The sequence below is a fragment of the Lipotes vexillifer genome, unplaced genomic scaffold, assembly GCF_000442215.2.
Source record: "Lipotes vexillifer unplaced genomic scaffold, Lipotes_vexillifer_v1.1 scaffold844, whole genome shotgun sequence".
Classification (NCBI taxonomy): Eukaryota; Metazoa; Chordata; class Mammalia; order Artiodactyla; family Lipotidae; genus Lipotes; species Lipotes vexillifer.
In genome coordinates, this window is record NW_006782254.1 from 326182 (window position 1) to 351179 (window position 24998).

Sequence of the window (24998 nt, forward strand, 5' to 3'; positions counted from 1 at the left end):
CCCAGAATCATGTCTCTCCACAGAGCTCACAACAGAAACTGTTCTGTCTTTAGAGTAGAGTGGTGGGTGGGGTGAGGCTGGGACCAGCAGGGCCCCCGGAATGCCCTCCTCCTCCGCACTCCTGGACCCTCACCAATCTCATTCATCAGGCCTCGGAGCCGCTGGACAAAGACCCCCACCTCCGTCTCACTCATCTGCTCCCTCTCCTTCAGGTCTGCACCTGCAGATGCAAGGGTGACAGCCCGTTACTGCCTCTCAGACTGTCAAAGGATCCAGCAAAGGAAATCTGAAGAGAAGCAGCCAGAGAGGAAAGAGAAACACCGGGAAAACATGGTTAGGGAAGCCAGGGGCGGGGGGCGGTGGTGGTCAAAAAAAGGAGAGATGCAACAACAACAAAAAGATAGACGGGATTTCATCAAAATTAAAAACTTTTGTGCATCAAAGGACACTATCAAGAGAGCAAAGACAACCCATGAATGGAAGAAAATATTGGCAAATCATATAACTAGTGAGGAATTGATATCTAGGATATATAAAGACTTCCTACAACTAAAAACAAAACCAAAAACAAACCCCACAAAGGACAAAGGACTTGAATTGATATTTCTCCAAAGACGATAAGTCAGTAAGCACAGGAAAAGATGCTTAACATCATTAGTCATTAGGGAAATGCAAATAAAAACCACAATGAGATACCCCTTTACACCCATTAGGATGGCGATTATAAACAACAACAAAAACAAAAAAGTGTTGGCATGGATGTGGAGAACTCTGATGCATTGCTAGTGGGAATGTAAAATGATGCAGCTGTTGTGAAAAATATTTTGGTGGCTCCTCAAAAAGTTAAACATAGGATTACTGTATGGTCCAGCAATTCTATTCCTAAGTGTATACCCCAAAGAACTGAAGGCAAGGACTCACACAGATAACTTGCACACCAATGTTCATAGCAGTATTAATCACAATAGCCTAAAGGTATAAACAAACCGAGGTCTATCAACAGATGGATAAAATAAATGTGGAAAATAAATATATATATATATAATTTATATATATATATAAAATGGAATATTCATTTTTTAAAAGGATAGAAATTCTGCAATATGCTACAACATGGTTGAACATGAAGGACATTATGCTAAGTGAAATAAGCCAGACATGAAAGGACAAATATATGATTCCACTTGTATGAGGTACCTAGAATAGGCAAATTCGTAAAGATAGAAAGTAGAACAGAGGTAACCGGGGGTTGGGCGCATGGGGAGGAATTGCTTAATGGGTATAGAGTTTATTTGGGATGATGAAAATTTTCTGGAAATGGACAGTGGTAATTGTTGAATAACCTTGTGAATGTACTTAATGCCACTGAATTTTACACTTAAAAATGATTAAAATGTAAATTTTTGTGTAATATATATATATTTGACAATTCAAAAACTATGTTAAATAGTAATAAAATAAAAATTTGTTATTTTTTCCAGTTTTATTGAGAAATAATTGACATACATCACTGTATAATTATTTTTTTTAACAGAAGGGGTTGTTGGGGTCCAAGGATGCTGAGAGGTCAAGTAAGATGAGAACTGAGAAGTGAGTGCAGGGCCCAGTGGCATGGAGGTGGGCAGGGACCTTGGTGAGAGTAGTGACAATGGAGGCGTCATCAAAGGCCAGATGGCAGGGGCCTGAGGCGGGAGTAAGGGGTGAATATAGTCTTCGCAAGTCTTAGATTATCCGAAAGTCAGTAGGGAGAGCCCTTGGAAGTCTTTGATTAGTTCCAGCCCCTCAGTGAGAGATGGGGAAACTGAGGCCCAGAGAGGGACAGGGACTAGCCCAGGATTCCAGAGAAAGTCAGGGGCAGACTCAGACCTCCTGCAGCTCCCCTACTTCTCTGTCCTTAGCTGGGATAGTGAGGAGTGGGGCTAATGGGGGCATGAAGTGACCATGATAGAAGAGGTCAGACAGAGGTGGAGCCAGAGGAAGAGGCCAGGGGAGGAGGAGGGCCTCAGCCAGGGCAGCGGGGTCAGACAGACTGGTCCACATACTTATCCTGCCATGGCAGACCCCGAGCTGGTCGCCGTGATCTGGACAGCTGAGACCTAGGGACTGAGCCAAATCTCCTTGAAAACTCCTAAGCATCACGCTCCTCCCACCCTAGCCTTCCGCAGCCTCTTCCGGCCTCCCCAGTGCCAGTTCTTAGCTCAGCTCAGCTCTCATTCATTTGCTTGTTGTGGGCCTGGGATGTGGCATTTCTCATCTTTGAAATGAAGTGCGTGGCGAGGACCAGATGGTGCAGAGACATTGAGTTTTTTTGACGGACTGAGATCTTGTAGGTGGGCAAAGGGGCACAGAGTCCCATCTTGGCCACAGACCTCGTGAATGTCTTTGGACTCAGCTTCCTCATTTCCTCAGTGAAGGGTCAGAACAGTACGTGGTGCAGCAGGAAGAACAAGGATTTGGGGGTCAGAGAGGCCAAGTTCAAAGTGAATTCTTACTATCTGTGTAACCCTAGGCAAGGAATTTTACTGCTGAGTTCACATCTCTAAAATGGGAATAATGAGTCCTGTGCTGGAGCTGACCTAAGGACCCCACCCCCCACAAATGCCCTGCAGGCCAGGGGGAGCCCTGCTGAGCCGCGGCGTAGGGGCTGGAAAGGAAACCCACCTGCACAGAATATACCCTTCACTCCACTTCTGAAGATCAGGACACGCACTTGCCGGTCCTCCCGCAGCTGGGCCAGAGCTTCCAGCAGCTGCAGAGGAGACTCCATCAGATACCTCCCAACCCAGCCCCAGCCCACCCTCGTGCCCACCCTTTCTCACCTCAGTAACAAAGACGTTCCCCAGGGCATTGCGGGCGCTTGGTCTGTTCATCAAAATCTCAGTGATTCCTGCAGGGGACAGGGCAGCCTTGGGTGAGCCAGCTGCCCTGCTCACTCCTGGGCTGGGGCCTGGGATCTGGGCAGCCTCTACCCTCGATGAGCAGTGTAACTTGGGGCAAGTCTCACACACCCAGGCCTCAGTTTTCCCAACCATAAAATGGGGAGAATAACTCTTGCCCTTTCTGCCTCACAGAAGTAGAAGGGCTTGTGAACCTTGGAGCAACATGGGGAGAGGGACAAGAATGACTGCCACAGTGGTTCCTGCCTGTTGCCGTTGTGAGACACACACCCACCACACACCCCTTCTTCAGTTTCACGTATCTCTCCATTATTCTCTTCTCCATAGCCGGACTTCCTCCTCTTGAGCTGAACGAGTTATAATAACATCACCACCCAGAAACCTCCTCGTGTGCTCTGACTCGCTCATTGTTCCCTCCTCCCCCCAAAAGTAACAACTCTTGACTTTTATGGTGATCACTTCCATGCATTTCTTTAGTTTTATCACACAAATGTGCATCTCTAGACTTCAGAGTTTAGACTTGCTAATTTTCAAAAATAGTGATGTGTCTTTTAAAAGCTTGTTAAAATCCCCAGGTTCTGCCTTTAGTCCTGTCTTTCCCTCAAAAGTTGTTTGTTGGGACTTCCCTGGTGGTCCAGTGGTAAAGAATCCGCCTTCCAAGTCAGGTGACACGGGTTCAATCCCTGGTCGGGGAACTAAGATCCCACATGCCACGGGGCAACTAAGCCAGCATGCCACAACTACTGAGCTTGTGAGCCTCAACCAGAGAGCCTGCGTGCCCCAAACTACAGAGCCCACACGCCCTGGAGCCTTCGCGCCACAACTTGAGAGAAAACCCTCATGCCACAACTAGAGAGAAGTCCATGCACCACAAAGAAGAGCCCGCGCTGCAATGAAGATCCCGGGTGCCACAGCTAAGACCCGATGCAGCCAAAAATAGAAATAAAAAAAAATAATAACAATAAGGAAAAAACCAGAAGTTATTTATTAAAGAACCTGGGGCATTTGACCTGTAAGGTGTCCTGCAGCGTGGAATTCACTGATTGGACACTCATGGGCCAAGTGACCAGGTTCCTCTGTCACAGGAATTTAGCAACTAATCCAGAGGCTTGAGCGCACTCACATTCCGTCCCCTTTGGCAAGAGAATAACGCTTGCCCTACCCGTGTGATATTCTTTCACCTGCAACAGTCAAGCTTCTTGAAAGGGTTTTCTGTACTCAATCACTTTCTTGCCTTCCATTCACTTAAGCCTTCTCCAATCTAGCTCCCACCCCGTCACTCAGCAGAAACCATTCTCACCAAAGTGACCAGTGTAACCACATCACTAACCAAGGGACATGTTTCCATCCTGGTCCCAGGCTCCGCAACAGTTAACTCTGCTGACAATACACATGCTCTTCCTTGAACATTTTCTGCTTTGGCTTTTTTTTTTTTTTTAAATAGATTTAGTTTTTTTCAGAGCAGTTTAGGTTCACAGGAAAATGAAGTGGAAAATGTGGAGATTTCCCATAAATCCCCTGCCCATTGCACATGCATGGTCTCTCCCACTATTAACATCCCCACCAGAGTGGGATATTTGTTACAAAAGATTAACCTACATGGAAACATCATTATCACCCAACATCCATAGTTTACATTTGGGTTCACTCTTAGTGTTGTACATCCAGTGGGTTTTGACAGATGTGTAGTAACATATATCTGCCTCGTGGCCCCACGTTCTCCTGGTCTTCCTCCTACCTCTCAGATGATGCCTCTGCACTTTTCTAGGTTTTCTTCTACCCAATTTAAAATTTTTTAATTCATTTATTCAACATATATCTATAATAAGTAAGTCCTGGGAATGTAATGTACAGCACGTGACTTTAGTTAACAATATTGTATATTTGAAAGTTGCTAAGAGAGTACATCTTAAAAGTTCCCATCACAGGGCTTCCCTTGTGGCACAGTGGTTAAGAATCCACCTGCCAATGCAGGGGACACGGGTTCGAGCCCTGATCTGGGAAGATCCCACATGCTGTGGAGCAACTAAGTCTGTGCACCACAACTACTGAGCCTGCACTCTAGAGCCCGTGAGCCACAACTACTGAGCCTGTGTACCGCAACTACTGAAGCCCGTGTGCCTAGAGCCAGTGCTCCACAACAAGAGAAGCCACCGCAATGAGAAGCCCAGGCACCGCAATGACGAGTAGCCCTCGCTCACCGCAAATAGAAAGCCCGTGCGCAGCAACGAAGACGCAATGCAGCCAAAAATAAAATAAATAAAGTAAAATTACTTAAAAAAGAACAGTTTCTATCACATACAAAAAAATGTAACTATGTGTGGTGATGGATCTTAACTAGACTTACTGTGGTGATTATTTCACAATGTATACAAATATCGAATTTTGTTGTACATCTGAAACTAATATGTCAATTATATTTCAATTAAAAAGCCCCAACTCGGGCTTCCCTGGTGGCGCAGTGGTTGAGAGTCCGACTGCCGATGCAGGGGACACGGGTTCGTGCCCGGGTCCGGGAAGATCCCACATGCCGCGGAGCGGCTGGGCCTATGAGCCATGGCCGCTGAGCCTGCGCGTCCGGAGCCTGTGCTCCGCAATGGGAGAGGCCACAACAGTGAGAGGCCCGCGTACCACACACACACAAAAAAAGCCCCAACTCTTACAAAAAGGTAACTCCATGAAAGAAAGAAGACATACAAATGGCCAATAAGCACATGAAAAGATGTTTAACTTTATTAGTATCAAATAAATAAGAGTTTAAGAAAAGCATAGCACCCAGTACAACGACTAAAACTAAGAAGACTGAAAATAAAAACCAAGTATTGGCTATGAAAAAACCCCTTACATATCTATTGAACAACTATGATACATAATAAATTGTGGGAGTTATAAGTTATGTAACAGCCCCCGTCTTCAAGGTGCTTACAGCCTAATACAAGTAAATGATAACATGAGGTCATGAGTAAAGTACGTACATGAGGTACTATAGGATTACAGATGGCAGCTCATAGATGGACACATTTGAGCAAGGTGAGAAGAGGTAAAAATTTTCATTTGAAGAGTGAGGTATGATGGGAAAAATACTACAGGTAAGAGACTACTCAATTTTTTAAAAAAAATTATTGAAGTATACTTGATTTACAATGTGTTAATTTCTACTGTACAGCAAAGTGGTTCAGGTATACATATGTATAACTTCTCTTTCATATTGTTTTCCATTATGGTTTATCACAGGATATCAAATATAGTTCCTTGCGCTATACAGTAGGACCTTGTTGTTTATCCATTCTATATATAATAGTTTGCATCTGCTAACCCCAAACTCCCAATCCATCCCTCCCCTCCCCCTCCCCCTGGCAACCACAAGTCTGTTCTCTGTGTCTGTGAATCTGTTTCTGTGTCGTAGATAAGTTCATTTATGTCAGATTTCAGATTCCAAATATAAGTGATATCATATGGTATTTGTCTCTCTCTTTCTGACTTACTTCACATAGTATGATAATCTCTAGGTGCATCCATGTTGCTGCAAGTGGCACAATTTCATTCTTTTTTAATGGCTGAGTAGTGTTCCATTGTGGTATATATACCACATCATCTCTAGATTATTTATATCATCTAATCAATATAAATGTTATGTAAATAGTTGCCAGTGCCCAGCAAATTCAAACTTTGCTTTTTGGAACTTTCTGGAATTTTAATTTTTCAAATATTTTTGATCTGCAGTTTGTTGAATCCACAGATGTAGAACCTGTGGATACAGAGGGCCAAATTTATTCAGTCTTCCCATCTATGAAATAGCATATCTCTTCATTTACTTGGATTTTCTTTAATTTTTCTCAACAGAGTTTTTCAGTTTTCAGTGTATTTCACTTCCCAACTGTTTGTTGTATATATGTAGAAATGGAATTGATTTTTGTTGTTGATCTTATATTTTGCAACCTTATAAATTCCCTTATGAGTTCTAGCAGGTTTTTGGTGTATTCTTTAGAAGTAGATTATGCATTTGTGAAACAATCAGTTTTCTTTCCTTTTTCCCTTGCAGTACGCGGGCCTCTCACTGTTGTGGCCTCTCCCGTTGCGGAGCACAGGCTCCAGACGCGCAGGCTCAGCGGCCATGGCTCACGGGCCCAGCCGCTCGGTGGCATATGGGATCTTCCCGGACCGGGGCACGAACCCATGTCCCCTGCATCGGCAGGTGGACTCTCAACCACTGCACCACCAGGGAAGCCCGAGAATACTCAATTTTTTAATGTTGAAGTTCCTGAAAGATCAATCCAAGATCTCTTTATTCGGTCATTTGTACAATTACGAATTTAACACATGTTGGCCTCTGTACCAGACACTGATGTCAGAGGCCAGAGCAGACCCAGTCCCTCTCCTCTTAGATCTTACAGTCTACAGAGGAGACAGACATTCAACCAGTAATTATTATTTGTGATGAGAACATGGGGGGGGGAAAAGGACAAGGAGGTGAGTGGTATAGAGTGGGCAGAGGGGGCCCCTAGTGTAGAAGGTGAGCAGTGACTTCTCAGAGGAAGAAGTGACCTTTCAGCTGAGAGCTGAGGGACGAATAGGAGTCAGCCAGGCAAAAGTGTGTGTGTGTGTGTGTGTGTGTGTGTGTTGGTGGGGAAAAGCCCATTTCAGACAGAGGGAGTGGTACAGATAAGGGCCCTGAGTATAGCAGAGCAGGGTACGATAGGGTTTGTAGAGCTGGGCCTTTTAATGTTTTTTGGCTGGGCCTGAGAATTAAACCAGCATAAAACAGATTAAGAGGAGAAAAGCACACAAATTTGTATAAGTTTTACGTAACATGAGAGCCCTCAAAAGGAAATGAAAACCCCCAGAAATGGTAGAACCTACATGCTTTTATAGTAGGCTGAAGAAAGAATGTCAGTTGTGGAAGAGTTAACTATGTGGGAGGCTAAAGGAAGATAAGGCCTGTTTGTACACAGTTGTCTGTTTGTACAGAATTCTCTTGGCTTCAACTCCCTGTTGAAGAATGTTTCTTTTCTCCAGGTTCGGGGAGGTCATCTTTCACATGGGAGTTTTTATCTCCTGTTTTCAGTAAGCAAAGGGGAGATTAGAATGCCCTTCTTGCATCTGCTGTTTTTTTTCCAGTGCCTTTAGCTCAAAAAACAAAACAAAACAAAACATCCCTATACCAATGTGGCATATTTTTTTTGGGGGGGGGGCATTGTGCCACCTTTTAATGTCTTCCAGAACTGGAGGAGTTCAGAGCAAAGGGAGAGCAGCGTGAGGCAAGGCAGAAGAGTCAGGAGGGCTGCACTTGCTCATCTGCCCCTCTCCTTCACGCCTCCCGTGTGCCTACCTCCTGTACACCCAGGACTGCCCTGCACACCCGGGCAGCTCTCCTCTGAGCTCGGAGCCTGAATATCCAGCTGCCCACTTGACATCTAGACCAACATGTCAAGAAATGATCACTCTTTCTCCTGCTCCTTTGGTGAGCGAATGACATATCAACTCAGAGTTCTGTCATGTTGCCTCCGTCTTCCTCACCCTTGAAGTTTACTTAGTCTCCCAAGCGGCCAATTCAACCTCTTAGATCTCATACCTATCAGCTCACATCCCTCCCTGCAGCCACTAACCTGGTGGGCTCTTTCTTCTATTATGTGGATCCCTCAATTGGCCCTCTGCCCTCAGTCTTGCTTCCCCTTTCCCCTCCACTTTTGTTCCCTCATCTGGGTCAGAGTCATCTTTCTTACCCAAATCTGACCATATTCTTCCCTTCCCTTTTCATCAAAATTAAGTCTAAATCCTTAATAGCACCCCAAAGACCCCCTACAACCTGGCTCTTGCATCTCACTCTGGCCTCAACTCACCTGCCAAATCTGGGTCAGGTGTGGGGAAGAGAGAACAGCTCTGGGCAGGGGCTCAAATACTCTTATGCCTTCTTGGCCGTTTCCCATCCTGTAAAATGTCAGGATGGACTAGAGGAGTGTTTACCAATCCTTTGGGCTTCAAAGCCCCCTTATTATTTTCTCTCAGTGTGTTTAGCTTTGAAGAACAAACAGGATTTATTAAGATGGCATTCTTAGTGTAAGCTGATCTGAGACACGGAGAAGGGCCAGTGAAAGTTTCAGGGCTCTCAAGGGACAGGGTTTCCAGCCACAGTTAGAGAACTGTGGTCCAGGACAGAGAACTGTAACATGCAGCCTAGGTGGGCTTCTTTAGCCTCCCCAGAAACCTTCATAGAGTTCTTTGAGCCCAGCAGGCCTGGAGGTCCCACTGAGGAACTCAGATGTCCCAAAGATCCTCTCCAGATGAGAAAATGCTGCAACTTTGGGGGAGGGAAACTGGTGGATACAGAGAAACCACATCAGAAGGGTTGAGGAGAACAGTCTAGGTCCAAGGTCATTGTGGCCGACAGACCTTAGAGTGGCCCCCATGTTCATGTCCTGCATAATTCCCTTCCCTTGAATGTGGATAGGACCTGTGAATTGCTTCTAACCAAGAAAATACAGGTAAGGTCATAAAATATCACTTGTAAGATTAGGTCTAATTATATGGCAAAGGTAATGAGATGTTACTCCTGTGATTAGGTTATGATATATATAAGACTCTATATTACTAGCATACACTAGAGAAACTAGTGGACCTATGGAGAGGGTTGTGTGGCAAGGTACTGTGGTCAGCCTCTAGGAGCTGAGAGTGGCCCCCTGGCTAAGAGCGAGAAAACAGGACTTCAGTACTACAACCACAGGAGATGAATTCTGCCAACAGCTGAGGAACTTGGAAGCAGACCTCTCCCCAGTTGAGCCTATGATGAGACCACAGCCCCCACCAGCTCCTGGATTGCAGCCTGCTAAAACCCTGAAGCAGAGAACCCAGCTAAATTGTGCCTGGACTCCTGACCTACGGAAACTGAGAAAATAAATGTGTGTTATTTTAAGCATAGAGTTTGTGGTAATTTGTTACATGGCAATAGAAAACTAATACAGTCATGACATCTTGGGATTGACAGAAACTTTCCTCTCTTCTCTTTGCTTTCCTGTTCTGTCTTTCCTTTTTCTCTGGCTGACTCTCTCCCACATTTCATCTCTATTTCCCTCTTTCAGAATGTAAATGTGGTGCTTGGCTCAAGTCACAGCTCAGCCACATACCAACTTCATGGCCTTGGGCAAGTTACTTTACCCTTCTGACCTTCACTTTCCCCCATCTGTAAATAGAAATGCTAAAAAGGTTGTAATGAAGATTAAAAGAGATAATGCCCACAAGCACTTAAACATAGTTTGTGGGTATTGTGAGTGGGGAAAATGCACAGAAGCTGGGGAAAGTCTAGGGCCCCATATGAGGTGAGAAATCTAAGCTGGGAGCCCTGAGGAGCCAGACAGGGTGTCTTTGGCTTTAATTCATTCACCTGACAATGTGCAAGTTGTACTACCACATGCCAGGCCCCAGAGAAATAGAGAGGACTCAGCCATGGTCCTGACTTCTTAGTTGAGCCCTTATTCTGGGAACCTTGCCCTTGCTGGTCCCCAGTAGGTGCACTGCACCCTCTCTACTCTTACCAGACCCCCCATACCACTGGCTGATGATTTGATTTCCTTAGCAGATGACCTAGAGTCACATCTGATGGGATGGTCTGAATCACCAGGTGATGTGGGTGGGAGTCAATAGAAACTACTGGAAGATAGTATAGAGACCAATTGGTTTAACAATCCCTTACTATATAGAAGGGGAAACTGAGGCCCAGAAAAGAAGAGAATTTGCCAAAGTTAATAGTTGGACCCAGCTAGCAATCCTCACTCTCAAAGAGCTAACAACTGATGAGGGAGACAAGTCCAGACACAAGGGATGTAAAAGGAAAATGGTGGTGGTGGGGGGTGTAATTCCAGAAGATTTACAAAGGTAGAGAGGAAAGAAGAGGACCCAAGTCAGGGGCATAGTTAGAACAAAACACTGAGGTGGGACAGCTTGAAATGAACAAACACATGGGTAGAAGAGATAAGGTGACAGTGTCAGGTTGTGGTGGAGAAACTTGAACATCCAGCTAAGGAGCTGGAGTAGAGCCATAAGGAAGAGTGAAGAGTGGTTAACAAGAGTTAACCAAGGGTGGGTTAACAATCCCATTTTCAAGGACAACAGGCACAACGTGACTATGCTCTGGTGACATCATGCCAAGTGGAAGGCAGAACGGGTGGCTTCTAACAGGGTGGTGGGGTGGTTCTCCTGTGTGTGGGTCCCCTCCTCATGCCTCCTCCACTGCTTCTCCTTGATTTCCTTATCTCATTCCTTCCATATGCCCTCTGGCAGGGGCAGAGGCTTAATATCCTGATGCTTGTTATTTCTGGATTAAAAAATTCCCCTTTTTTACAAGTGAGCCCTAAGGTCTATGACCCGTGGTAATTTTTTAACTAATGTACAAGTCTGTGTTTTGAGTCACTGAATTACCAGAAGAGGTAGTTATGACCTAATAGTTGAGAACACAGGTTTTGAAATCAGAGCTGGTTCAAATTGCTTAACCTCTCTGTTCCTCAGGTTCTTAATCTGTAAAGTTGGGAGAATAACTATAATTATTTCAAGGCAAGCGCCATTGCCAGTTTGGCAGTGAACTAAGCATGAGAGTAAGGGGTATTGTCTAACACCAGCAATCCCACATGGCCAGAGAATTCTCACCAAGTGATGTAATCGGACACTGGAAGCCCCTATGTGTCCATCAGAAGTGGGGGATGCACACTAGGGAGTATTATACAACAGCAGGGAGCAAGAAACAGATTTATATGGCAAAGCAGCTCTTCAAAACTTAGTATCAAGTGGGAAAAAGGAAGAAACATGAGATGTCTAGAATAGTGCCTTCTGTGTAAATTAAAACTCGGACACAAACAATGCTACATAAAATGCAGGGAAGGTTAGAGGGGTTGGACTGGGGAGAAAGTAAAGACAAGAGAAGGACCTTGCCCTGATGGTAACAGGCAGCAGACTGCGGAGTGTGAATAACACCACTGAATGCAAAGTTCAACCACCGCCCCCCAGCACCACCCCCGCAAATAAAACTACCCCCAAACAGAAACAAAACAAAATAAAACCAACCAACCGAACAAACAAAACCCAACAATGCTCAATCAATATGCTCTTAAGTTTGCTAATCAGAGAATGCCAATATGACAAGCAGTTCACAATTGCTTTCTTCTTGCTTTTCACTAGAAGTTAAGATTTTTTTAAGGGTTAAAAATTATAATATGTAATCAAAGCTACTAAAGTGACAAGGGAAGCATTTTAGTGTGTAAAGCAAGTAGGATATTTGTTGTCAGCAAGTAAATATATAAAGACTGGAGATATTGTTTTTTTGTTGCTGTTAAAAAAAAAAAAGAGGAAAATAATTTTGTCCTAGAGCTGATTGTTTATGGATGGGAAAAAATGGGACAAGTTAATATGGATCCAAAAGGTGATAAAAGGTTTGCGAAAAAGGAACTTTGAGAATAGAATTTTGTACATTGTTAAGATTGATTAAGACTAGATTAAATTTAATTAGGTAAATAAATTTTGTGATTAACAGTAAGCTGGTACCAGACTGAAATTTGGTTCTCTCTTTCTGTTAAGAGAACAAAGTTTTGGGCTTCCCTGGTGGCGCAGTGGTTAAGAATCTGCCTGCCAATTCAGGGGACATGAGTTCAAGCCCTGGTCCAGGAAGATCCTACATGCTGCGGAGCAACTAAGCCTGTGTGCCACAACTACTGAGCCCGTGCTCTAGAGCCAGTGAACCACAACTACTGAGCCTGCATGCTGCAACTACTGCAGCCCGTGCACCTAGAGCCCGTGCTCCGTAACAAGAGAAGCCACCACAATGAGAAGCCTGTGCACTGCAATGAAGAGTAGCCCCTGCTCGCAGCAACGAAAACCCAACACAGCTAAAAATAAATATAAATAAATAAATAAATAAATAAAAAGAGAACAAAGTTTTCTTGGAATGCTGCTTTTGATAATAGACTGTGTGAATTTCTTTGCATTTAAGTGATTTATATTTGTTTTTAAAATCTTTTGTTACTTTGTTAAAGTAAATAAATATTATTTCACAATGATCTGTGAAGATTATGGCACATGTAGATAAAGTTCATTCTGCTTCTACAAAGATTAACCCCTCATTGTCAGACTTTTGCCATCCTGATGTTCTTGTAGTATGGCAGTGGTCTACTCCTAAGTCAGATAATTTAAAATGGATAAACAGGGGCTTCCTTGGTGGTGCAGTGGTTAAGAATCCGCCTGCCAATGTGGGGGACACGGGTTTGAGCCCTGGTCCGGGAAGATCCCACATGCCGCAGAGCAACTAAGCCTGTGCGCCACAACTACTGAGCCTGTGCTCTAGAGCCTGCAAGCCACAACTACTGAGCCCACGTGCCTAGAGCCCCTGCTCCACAACAAAGAGAAGCCACCGCAATGAGAAGACCGTGCTTGGCAACGAAGAGTAGCCCCTGCTCGCTGCAACTAGAGGAAGCCTGCACCTAGCAACGAAGACCCAATGCAGCCAAAAATAAAATAAATTTATTAAAAAATAAATAAATAAAATGGATAAACAATGACTGTAAATTAAACAGGGCTATGGGAAATCCAAGACGGCTGCTTGGCTCTTCCCGGCTCCCTGACAAACCTCATTTTTTAATTTGATGGGTTAAAGCCTTCCTTGGCTGGAGGGTTAATGCCCTCACAACGAAAAAAATAAAAGATTAAAAATGTGTTTTCTGGGACTTCCCTGGTGGCACAGTGGTTAAGAATCCACCTGTCAATGCAGGGGATACGGGTTTGATCCCTGGTCTGGGAAGATCCCACATGCCGTGGATCAACTAAGCCTGTGCGCCACAACTACTGAAGTCTACACGCCCTAGAGCCCTCATGACGCAACTACTGAGTTTGCGTGCTGCAACTGCTGAAGCCTGCACGCCTAGACCCTGTGCTCCGCAACAAGAGAAGCCACTGCAATGAGAAGCCCACGCACTGCAATGAAGAGTAGGCCCCGCTCACCACAACTAGAGAAAGCCCACGTGCAGCAACAAAGACCCAATGTGGCCAAAAAAAAAAAAAGTGTTTTCCACTTGCGGTACACTTTCTACAATCTCCAGTGGTCAAGACACCCACTTCACTGGATAAATCATACAAGCCTTAACAAAACTTCACAAACTTCTTAAAACTATCACTGTTGGGGCTTCCCTGGTGGCGCAGTGGTTGAGAGTCCGCCTGCTGATGCAGGGGACACAGGTTCGTGTCCCGGTCCGGGAAGATCCCACATGCCGCGGAGCGGCTAGGCCCGTGAGCCATGGCCGCTAAGCCTGTGCGTCTGGAGCCTGTGCTCCGCAACGGGAGAGGCCACAACAGTGAGAGGCCCGTGTACCGCAAAAAAAGAAAAAAAAAACAAAAAACAAAAAACTATCACTGTCACTAGCATTCTCAATCAGCAGGCAAGGTTAACAAAATTAACAAAAAAACTGGACTCAGAACAAAAATTAATTACATGGGATTAAATGAACTGCTAAATATGATTATAATTCTTTTATTACTTTTTGTCTGACATATTGCTAGCTTTTAATCTTTGTTTTTCAGATATAAAGAATCTCTTCTTTTCAGGCTACTTATGGTTTACAACAATTTGGTAATTTACACCTGTAGGTAAAATTAAAACATTTTTCTTTTCTTTCTTCCTGGTCCCTCCAGAAATTGGAGACCGTTGGGTTCTGAGCAGCCTTATCAAAACTGTTATTTCTTACATTACCAAATATGTGACTAAGCCTCTGATAAAATGATAGTCCCATATAAGATCAATGATTGTAATGGTGTAACTCTAGGTATGGGAAAAAGCAACAAGACAGAATATTTTCCTGGACCATAAGAGACTAGACTAGTCTCAGGTGGTCCAGAGACTTTGGCTACTACTAACGAGGCCTAGTCCAGTAACAACGCATTGTGTGGCCTATCAGCGGAGGAAATAAACATTCCTAGCACTGTGGGACAAAATGGACATGAAATGCCCCCCAAACCATGGTCAAATTTGTGGCCATGAAGGGGCCCTGCCGACTGGAAACTGGCACTTGCCATCTGCCTCAACAAAGATTAAATCAGGAGCTGCTGCAGCTGTTGACCTTCAACACCCCCTGAAAGGAGTTCAGGGTGGAGATCAGGAATCAGGCATTCTGTGCTCCAGGAAAAACTGGCAGAACAGGCCTTCAGATAATTAGATATTTTCAGGTAAGGATTTTTATAAGCCCAAATTCTTGCATCTTCTCATACCTAGAGAAACACTAAAATTATTAATGGTGACAACTGCTTTGGTTTATATGTTAATACCGCATCAAAAGTTAAAACCTACTGGCTACAAGTCTCCTCGAAGTGCCAGGTCCAGACTGGGATTCAGGCTTATTCTCCGGAAAACAAAATGACACCTATTTTGTCTATTAATGTTCAGGTTGTCACTCTTCCAACTACTTCTGAGTCTGTTACACCTTCATCAATCACACTGGGCTAATCAAAGAGAACATCAAAAGATATATGACCATGCTAAAGCTTCATTCCTTTGGACAGGGTAACCTAAGTGCTGACTATATCTGGACCACAGTTAAAGGAATGCTACCAAATGTATTCTGATTCTTACTCCTACTTGGGCCTCTGGTTACAATAATTCTTTTACTGTGGCTCCTGCCTTTTTTTTTTTTTTTGCGGTATGTGGGCCTCTCACTGTTGTGGCCTCTCCCGTTGCGGAGCACAGGCTCAGTGGCCATGGCTCACAGGCTCAGCCGCTCCACGGCATGTGGGATCTCCCCGGACCGGGGTACGAACCCGTGTCCCCTGTATCGGCTGGCGGACTCTCAACCACCGCGGCACCAGGGAAGCCTGCTCCTGCCTTTTTTTTTTTTTTTGCGGTATGTGGGCCTCTCACTGTTGTGGCCTCTCCCGTTGCGGAGCACAGGCTCAGTGGCCATGGCTCACAGGCTCAGCCGCTCCACGGCATGTGGGATCTCCCCGGACCGGGGTACGAACCCGTGTCCCCTGTATCGGCTGGCGGACTCTCAACCACCGCGGCACCAGGGAAGCCTGCTCCTGCCTTTTTTTTTTTTTTTGCGGTATGTGGGCCTCTCACTGTTGTGGCCTCTCCCGTTGCGGAGCACAGGCTCAGTGGCCATGGCTCACAGGCTCAGCCGCTCCACGGCATGTGGGATCTCCCCGGACCGGGGTACGAACCCGTGTCCCCTGTATCGGCTGGCGGACTCTCAACCACCGCGGCACCAGGGAAGCCTGCTCCTGCCTTTTTTTTTTTTTTTTTTTTGCGGTATGTGGGCCTCTCACTGTTGTGGCCTCTCCCGTTGCGGAGCACAGGCTCAGTGGCCATGGCTCACAGGCTCAGCCGCTCCACGGCATGTGGGATCTTCCCGGACCGGGGTACGAACCCGTGTCCCCTGTATCGGCTGGCGGACTCTCAACCACCGCGCCACCAGGGAAGCCTGCTCCTGCCTTTTTAATCTACTTGTTAAGTTTGTCTCTTCCAGATTACAATAGTTTCACATCAAGATGACTGTGACGCAGAGATTCCAGCCACTCCTTGGAACAGATCTTGCCGGAATAACAACAGAAGTCTCCCTGGGACCCCTTAGTGAGGTAGGGCGAGAGCTCCGTGACCCCAGCTAGGTAGGGTCTACAAGCCCCTTTCCAGCCTGCAGAAGCTACAGAAGACAGACCATTGCCCTTCATCCTCCCAATAAAGATTTCTTTGGGGTTCACGTCTCTCAGGGGGGATTTGAGGTAGGATATAGATGGGCCCCTGGGCCAAACAGCTGGCGTTTGTCAAGTGGAGTAAAACTGAAGCTTTGTTCTCACCCAGACAATCCAAGGACAAAGGTAGTGGCAGAAGCTGAGTTCTGCTGGAAGAAAGAGATAAGATGACCACTCCTGAGGTCAAGGAAAACTTCCCTGTCTACACATGGGCAGGAAGGCTCCGTGGGGGTCAAAAAGGGAGGAGGTGCCACCCCATAATAAGTGTGGACATGCACCCACAGGCCTCTGGTGGGATCCATCTTAGCAAAAAGTTGTGCACGTGTGCTGGGGAGGGCCCTAGGGCAGGTCAGGTGTGGAAAAGAAACAAGATAATTGGCCAAATGTAAACAAAGACCTGGAAGGACTGTCCTATATAAGTAATTTAAATCACCTCTTTACTGTGCTCCTCCTTAGAGAGGAAGCCCATACTCTTTCTCTCTGTGTATTTCTGCCTAGCTTCTGACTTAAACTGCTTCTCTGTGTGCGCTCCCATGTTGTGCTGTGTCTCTAATAATAAATTTTGTACATGTTTTTACAGTTTTTGCTTCCTTGAAACATTCTTGCTTTCAAATGGGGGAAAGAGCCAGGGCCACTTTGCTTCTAGCCTCTAACCGCTCGCTGGTGGTCTACTGGCTAGGATTCCCGGTTTTCATCCAGGTACCCAGGTCCAATTCCTGGGCAGGGAACTAAGATGTCTCTTCAGGATCGCTCACTGCTGTCTCCGAGATCAGTTTCAGCCTGCTCCGGGGCAGTGGGCGCGTTGGTCGTGGGTCCCGCCCCGGCAGTAGTGCCAGGCGCCGGGCCGGCCTCGGACAGCCCGCCAGAGCTCGCCCCAGCCGCCTCCCGGGCCTGCCAGGACAGAGCACTTACCTTGGTCTGGACCCGCCAGAGCGCACACTTGGATCTCGCGGTTTGCGGCCGCGAGATTGGCGGCGCAGCCACGGGCCTCAAGGGGCCTCCGGGGGCTCGGAAGGCGCAGGGCGCTGGTCAGGGCGCGCAGCATTCGGACCAGTCTGGGAAGGTGCCTCTCGGCCCCTCCACCACCCCCTCCTCTCCGGCTGAAAGCTTGCCGCTCAGCCCCAGGCCTTCATAAACCGCGCCGCCTATGGGCCGAGAGGCCGGCGCGGCTCTCTGAGGCTCTTGGAGACCGGAAGACTTGGGTAGGAGAAAGCCCAGCTCTGCTGTGTGACTTTGGACAAGGCTGCCAACCTCTCTAAGCGTCAATCTGTAAAGCGCGGATATAAAAGTGACTAGTGTCAAAGATAAAGAAAGCCGGACACTAAGGTAGTGAGAACAGATTTTAATCGTTAATATACTATTGCAAAAGGGAAGTGTCCAGCGTGACACTGAACTCAACTTGTATTTGTACAGAGGTGACTGGGAGTTTTACGGGGAGAATGAAGGAATAGGGAGGTGGGTGAGCAGGGACTATGTACAGTCGGGGAAGTAAAACTTACAAAATGAGCGGAGGGGGTTTGTCCACACGAAACCGTTCTAGGTTTGCTAACTGGCGCTTATGCAAGCTTAGGCTCCCACAGAGACTGGGAGACAGGAGCCCTACCTTCAGGTGTTGGCTGGAACAAACAGTAAATTCTTTCAGCAGCCTTGAGTTTTCTTAGGGACGCACTTTAAATGGGGCTAGAGTTATCCTAGGGATGTGGCCTTAAGCTGTTACAAACTATGTTAGTGTTCCTTTAAGTCTTTATAGGGGAGGCTGAAGCCTAGTAAAGAGGGCTCAGAGGACACTGGCTGGAGTTTGGTGATGGAGAGAATCTTTGTCACTACCTTGTGGTGGTGTTATAATGATTGGATGGGATGTGTGAATCTTGCTTACACATATGCTCAATAAATGTTATCTCACTTTAAAAAATGTTATTTCATTTATTCATTCGGTCATAGTGTCTACATTCATGGACTTCACCACCTCACCTCCCATTTGCATCTCAATTCATCCCAATTTTACGCTCAGTAACTGGACTGCAAAAATATTTGTGAATGAGAATCCCAAGCGTCTGCCCCCACTGTCCACCCAAAATGCTTTTGCAGAGATCATCAGTGGCCTTGTTTAGTTCATTCTGGGTGGATCAATAGTGTTCAGCAAACACTCTCCCCTCTTTCACTTTCCACTTGTTGAAGACCCCAAAGCCACTAACAATCTGGCCTCCAACCAATGGCTGGACTGTTAGGCGATCTAGAAATAAAACTCTCTTTTTAAAGTCACTGGTGCTTGCTGAGGTCAGCACTATGTCCATCAAGGTTTAAACAAAACTGGTATCTAACCTCCTTCCTGGGTCCAGTGGGAAACTCTTAAGTTCCTCTCTGTGACCCTCAAGATTAATTGGGGTTTATGTCACTCCTGGTCATTTGTGACCTGTTCTTGCTTCCAATGAATTAATTCAGGTTATGGATCACCTGGCCATCCCTCCCTGTCCCTTTTCTACATATTACTGGACACAACTCCAATTCTGCCACTCTTTATAGAATCACAGACACGAGGCTGCATGAGAAGGATTTTTACAGAAGGTTGGGGAGCAATTGTGGGACTTCACATCTCATACTTAAGGAGGTTAATGCTAACCGTTATGGACTGAATTGTGTCTCCCCCCCAGATTTATGTGTTGAAGTCCTATCCCTCAGTATTTCACAATGTGACTGTATTTGGCAATAGGGTCTTTAAAGAGGTAATTAAGTTAAAATGAGGTCATTAGGGTTAGCCCTAATCCAACATGACTGATGTCCTTATAAGAAGAAATTTTTTAACACAGATGGGTATACAGGAAGACAAAGTGAGAAAATGGCCATTTAGAAGCCAAGGAGAGGCCAAGGCCTCAGACAAAACCAACCCTGTCAATTCCTTCATCCTGGACTTCTAGCCCCCCAGAACTGTGCATAAATAAATTTCTGCTGTTTAAGCTACCCAATTTGTGGTACTTTGTTATGGCAACCCTCACAAACTAATACACCAAGTAAAGGAAGTTCTTTTCCTAAGAGGAAATCTGGTGCCTGATTTTTAAAATAACAAGGTGCACCTCCTCCTCTCTACGTTATGATTATTTCTGGGATTCCAAGGAAGCTTAGCAAAGGAGCAAAGGAGGTAGGATGAGAGTGGTAGTAATAATATGGCCATAGGTAGTAACATTTTTTTCTTTTAAATCCTGCTGGTTTTAAGCAAAAAATCCTTCAGTAATCTCTTCTAAACTATAGTATGAATTTAACTATTGTTTTAGTTACTAAAGGTTATATGCAGAGCACTCTGAAATGATGATAGTAATGTCTTTAATGGAGCCCAATTGGCAATATATGTTCAGAAGTATAAATCACCTCTTTTTTTTTACTGTGAAATTCCAATTTTAGGAATTTAACCTACAGATATACCCACACAGGTGTGAAATGACGTATGTACAAGGTTATTCATTGCAGCATTGCTTATAATAGCAAAAGACTGGAAACAGTGTTGATATCCAACAACAGGGGATTGGTTAAATAAATTATAGTACATCTGTAAATTGAATACTATGCAGTTATGAAAAAACATAGGAAGCTCTGATATGATCTTCAAAATCTATTTTTGTATGAAAAAAATCAAGATGTGGAATAGTGTGTAAAGAATGCTAAAATTTGTGTTATAAAGAGAGACAGCATTACTTAGGTGGGTACATATACACTTGGTTGTAGTTACATAAAATATTTCTAGGATAGGAGAGAGGAACTGGAAGCTGGCAATAGGGGTAGGAGGGAGAATTTTTACAGTTTGACCTTTTGTACTTTTTGAATCTTGATTCATGTTTTAAGTATTATCTACTCAAAAATAAATAGTTAAAATGAAAACAAAACACGACAAAAATTAAAATAAATACATGATAAAGACAAAAATAAAAGTAACGTACACACAAGATCAAAACATTCAAACAGTACAGATGGACATAAAATTAAAAGAAAAAACTTGCCTCTTCCATCTTGTATGCATTTAAAAGAAGTTTGTTGTATTTTATGCAGTATTTCTAGGTGTTTTGTGGCAGGAGAATTTTTGGATTATCTAGTCTTCCACATTGGAAAGGGAAGTGTCCTTTCCCAATCTTTTCAGCATTAACAGCAATGTTTATTATTACTCCCTCTCCACCTCTATGGGCTCCTTTTTTGAAACCAATATCCATGGGACACGCAGCATTTGTTACATAATAATTAAACTGGACTCTGTGACTTCTTGCTCTATTGGGTTATCTTATCCACCAATCACAGTGCTGTCTTTATCAGCCAATCAGAGTTTCGAGAAACAACTCTACACTTAGTAAAAGCCTCTTCAGTGCCAGCCTTATGCTGGACTCTAGGAATAGGCAGGAGAAGGGGAGATTCTTTGCCCCTTCTCTGATCACGTGAAGATTTTACTAAGTTGACCCATTCTCAGCCCAGGAGTTCTTTACCTAGCCTAGTGGAGGCTCCTTAGAATCAACTAGGAGCAACTTTCTAAATATTGATGCCTAGGCTTTACTCCCAGAGGCTCTGATTCAGTAGAGAGTGGGCTCTGGATATGGATGTTTTGAACCTACGGTGATTTTTATTGGGTGTGGCATGGCATACATACATATGAAATTTCTATAAGGCCTTTCGCAATAATAAAAATCGCCTGTGAACTGAGGGTCCATTTGGTTCAGTTTCCCTTCCAGGGGTAAGGCTGTCTCCTGCAATAACCCTGAGGCCAGTCAGCCTCAATTTGAACATGTCCCTTCCCCCAGAGACAGGTTACTCAGTCCCCATAGAGATAGTGTGATCATTCTCAGAACACCTCTGCTTGCCCCAAGTTCTTCCCTTGCCTTTCCGTGTAGCTTCCTTGTTCCGCTTCCTGCCCAATGGCTCCTCAGCAGCCAAGTGGAGTTTCTGCTAAATGAACATCTGGCCTTAAATTCTACCAGTGCTAGGAACAATTACAGGAAGTTTTCCTGAGGGAGTGAACTTCCAGCATTTGATGCTTTATGCCATGGAGATCTAGGAGGGGCTCTTATCACACACCCTTAGGACTGGAAGGGGCCTCAGAAGTTTTACACACACACACACACACACACACACACACACACACACACGCAGAGTCGGTTCTCGGTTTTTGGTGGTATTTATGTTCTGAAAGTTGCTGTGAACACAAATTAGTGAATACTGAACAATTGCCCCTAGGGGAAATACAGGGTTAAGTTCCTGCAAGTTTCTGCCCACAGCATTTTTTGTCAGCTGATCAATACATAACCTTCTTTTATGTGTGTTTCTGTTTAAAGACATCTTATTATTCACATATATATATTAACATTGAACTCAGAGCCAATAGCACTATAACATATTTGAACTAAGTTCATGTATTTTCTTCATAGTGCACCTCACACCCTTCTTGTATCTAGGTATACTAGATAGCATTTCAGGCATCATGCTTGGGGACAACTTTTTTTTTTTTTTTTTTGGGGTTTGCACACACACACACGCAGAGTCGGTTCTCGGTTTTTGGTGGTATTTATGTTCTGAAAGTTGCTGTGAACACAAATTAGTGAATACTGAACAATTGCCCCTAGGGGAAATACAGGGTTAAGTTCCTGCAAGTTTCTGCCCACAGCATTTTTTGTCAGCTGATCAATACATAACCTTCTTTTATGTGTGTTTCTGTTTAAAGACATCTTATTATTCACATATATATATTAACATTGAACTCAGAGCCAATAGCACTATAACATATTTGAACTAAGTTCATGTATTTTCTTCATAGTGCACCTCACACCCTTCTTGTATCTAGGTATACTAGATAGCATTTCAGGCATCATGCTTGGGGACAACTTTTTTTTTTTTTTTTTTTGCGGTATGTGGGCCTCTGACTGTTGTGGCCTCTCCCGTTGCGGAGCACAGGCTCCGGATGCGCAGGTTAAACGGCCATGGCTCATGGGCCCAGCCGCTCCGTGGCATGTGGGATCCCCTCGGACCGGGGCACGAACCCGTGTCCCCTGCATCGGCAGGCGGACTCTCAACCACTGCGCCACCAGGGAAGCCCGGGGGACCACTTTTAAACAGTGAAATCATCAACAAAAAACACAAAAATGCGAATAAGGTGGCACTAAATAGATCATGAGAAGCACCTTGGTTTACAGCATGAGCTGAAACAGAGCATGGTTCTTGTTTAACCTCAGCTGAGAACAGGCACGTGGGGCAACTCACATTTTCTGCCACCTCAAGGGTTCTTCTAGTATTGATCTTGGGGTTACAAATACATTTTTGTGAGCAGGAAAATCTGCAAATTCAAAATCAGCCAATAAAAAGCATCCACTGTATATATCCACAGTATACCTACATATATACATATTCCTTCTATTCAGTGCTAAAGGCTTTGTTTCTATCACCTCATTTAATCCTCACAAAACAAGACATGAGAATGAGTTTCAGAGAGGTTAAAAAAGGTCACAGAGCTAGTGACAGAACTTTGGTTTCCGTTTTAGACATTCATGTAATAAAATCCGCCCCCCCTCCCCCCAGTGTACAGTCCTATTTGTTTTACACGTGCAGTGACTCTTTTAACTACTACGACCAATAGGATACAGAACAACTCCAACACTCCGAAATTCTTCCTGAGGCTACCCTTTTGTGAGTCCGGTTTCTGGCCAAGCCCTGCCCTCAGCCTCAGGCCTTGCTCCAGGCCACACTCCCTCTCAGCATAGAGAACCTAAACCTGAGGGGCTGGTACCAGGCTATAGAGCTTTTTTGCAAGGGCTGAGAGGGCCTGGGTCTCGAGCCCACCTGTGAACTCCAGCCTTGTCGCCAAAGGGCTCCCTAACCCGCACTGCCCCGCCAGAAGACCATACGGCCACGTCGCAGGCGCCTCAGTGTACGCGCACGCGCACGCGCGCGCGCGCCCACGCCTGCCCGCCCCGCCCCCTGGCCGCCTCCCGCCCCGCCCCCGGTTCAAATTGCTCCGGCGCAGCAGAGGTTTCAATAGGTCTGCGCGCTCGTTAGGCCAGTCGTTCCTACGTTAGCAGCGGCTCCCGTGCCCAGAAGTGTCCGAGCCATGCATGTGGACGTCTCACAGTGTCCGCTCCGGAACCGGGTGTTTGTGGTGGGCGTTGGGATGACCAAGGTAAACAGAGCCGTGGGTCCCCGGAGGCGGGCTCCCTGCTCTGCTCTGTCTGGGTGAGGCCTGGGGAGACTCGAGGTGACCGGGAACCGGGGGTGGGGCGGGGGAGAATCAGATTTGGGGCCGTGCGTCGGTTTGTCCTTCCTACCCGGAGGGCGCCCGGGGCATCCCACCGCCCAGCTTGGCTTCTTGGCCCTGGGGGCATCAGAGTGGCGACTCGGGTGGGTTGTGATGTAGGGCGTGTCTGCGGGATCGTAATATCGCAGGGTTGTTCCAGCGGCCATATCTTCCTCTTTTTTTCCTTTTCTCCCTGGGGCGCAGTTTGTGAAGGACGCCCCAAGATGACCCAAAGTCCGCACCTCCTTTGAATCTGGGTGGAATCCAAAGATGTGTGGACCTCTGACGGAGGCAAGGTCCGCCTCACACCCGAAAGGAAAGCAGGTCGTGAATGTCGCCAGTCTGCACTTCCAGGAATACTCCTTGTAGGATCCTTTCTCAGGGACAGTTCCAGCGTAGATAAGAAGGAGAATCATTAGTGATGCTCAGCGTCTCGGCACAGGTGGCAGGTTTTCTGGATCCTCCGGCCTTTGTTGTTCCTCACGTGATACTCTTCTTGGTACTCAGGAGGCCAGAGACTCCTACAGTCTCACTTCTTGACATCCTCACCACCTCTGTGCTCTAGTGATGCCAAACTGCTTTTAGTTTCACCCCAAACTTTTTTATGCCTCTGTTGCTTTGCTTTCTGTTTTTCCCACTACTTAAGACCGTTTGTATTCACTGGTTAACGTATTTGCATTTTTATTTTTAAAAATTATTTATTTTTGGCTGCGTTCGGTCTTCGTTGCTGCACGCGGGCTCTTCTCTAGTTGTGGCGAGCAGTGGCTACTCTTCGTTGTTGTGCGTGGGCTTCTCACTGCGGTGGCTTCTCGTTGCGGAGCACGGGCTCTAGCTGCATGGGCTTCAGTAGTTGTGGCACGTGGTCTCACTAGTTGTGGCTCGCGAGCTCTAGAGCACAGGCTCAGTAGTTACGGTGCACGGGCTTAATTGCTCCGTGGCATGTGGGATCTTCCCAGACCAGTGCTCGAACCCATGTGCCCTCCACTGGCAGGTGGATTCTTAACCACTGCGCCACCAGGGAAGCCCTTATTTACATTTTTAAAAGATCAATTCAGACCTTCTCCAAGAAGCCTCCTCTGATCCTCCTGACTTTCCCACAGGTTAGCTTAGTACTTACTATTTTCTCCTGAAAT

The 24998-nt window shown here is 45.6% G+C and overlaps 2 protein-coding genes across 2 annotated transcripts in view; one reads left to right on the forward strand and one right to left on the reverse strand.

Annotated features, from left to right (window-relative positions):
* ECHDC2 (enoyl-CoA hydratase domain containing 2) overlaps window positions 1-17655 on the reverse strand; it is a 29095-nt gene extending 11440 nt beyond the window's left edge. Inside the window, exons 1-4 of the mRNA XM_007455049.1 lie at window positions 17523-17655; window positions 2820-2887; window positions 2662-2749; window positions 134-220 (exon numbers count right to left, since the gene is read on the reverse strand). Of these exons, the coding sequence (XP_007455111.1) occupies window positions 134-220; window positions 2662-2749; window positions 2820-2887; window positions 17523-17655 (376 nt within the window). The remainder of the gene's footprint in view (window positions 1-133; window positions 221-2661; window positions 2750-2819; window positions 2888-17522) is intronic.
* Window positions 17656-23682: 6027 nt separating this feature from the next.
* The window catches only part of LOC103081853 (non-specific lipid-transfer protein), a gene marked incomplete at its 3' end in the record, with an annotated part of 83930 nt that continues 82614 nt past the window's right edge, over window positions 23683-24998 (forward strand). Inside the window, exon 1 of the mRNA XM_007455051.1 lies at window positions 23683-23751. Within this exon, the coding sequence (XP_007455113.1) occupies window positions 23683-23751 (69 nt within the window). The remainder of the gene's footprint in view (window positions 23752-24998) is intronic.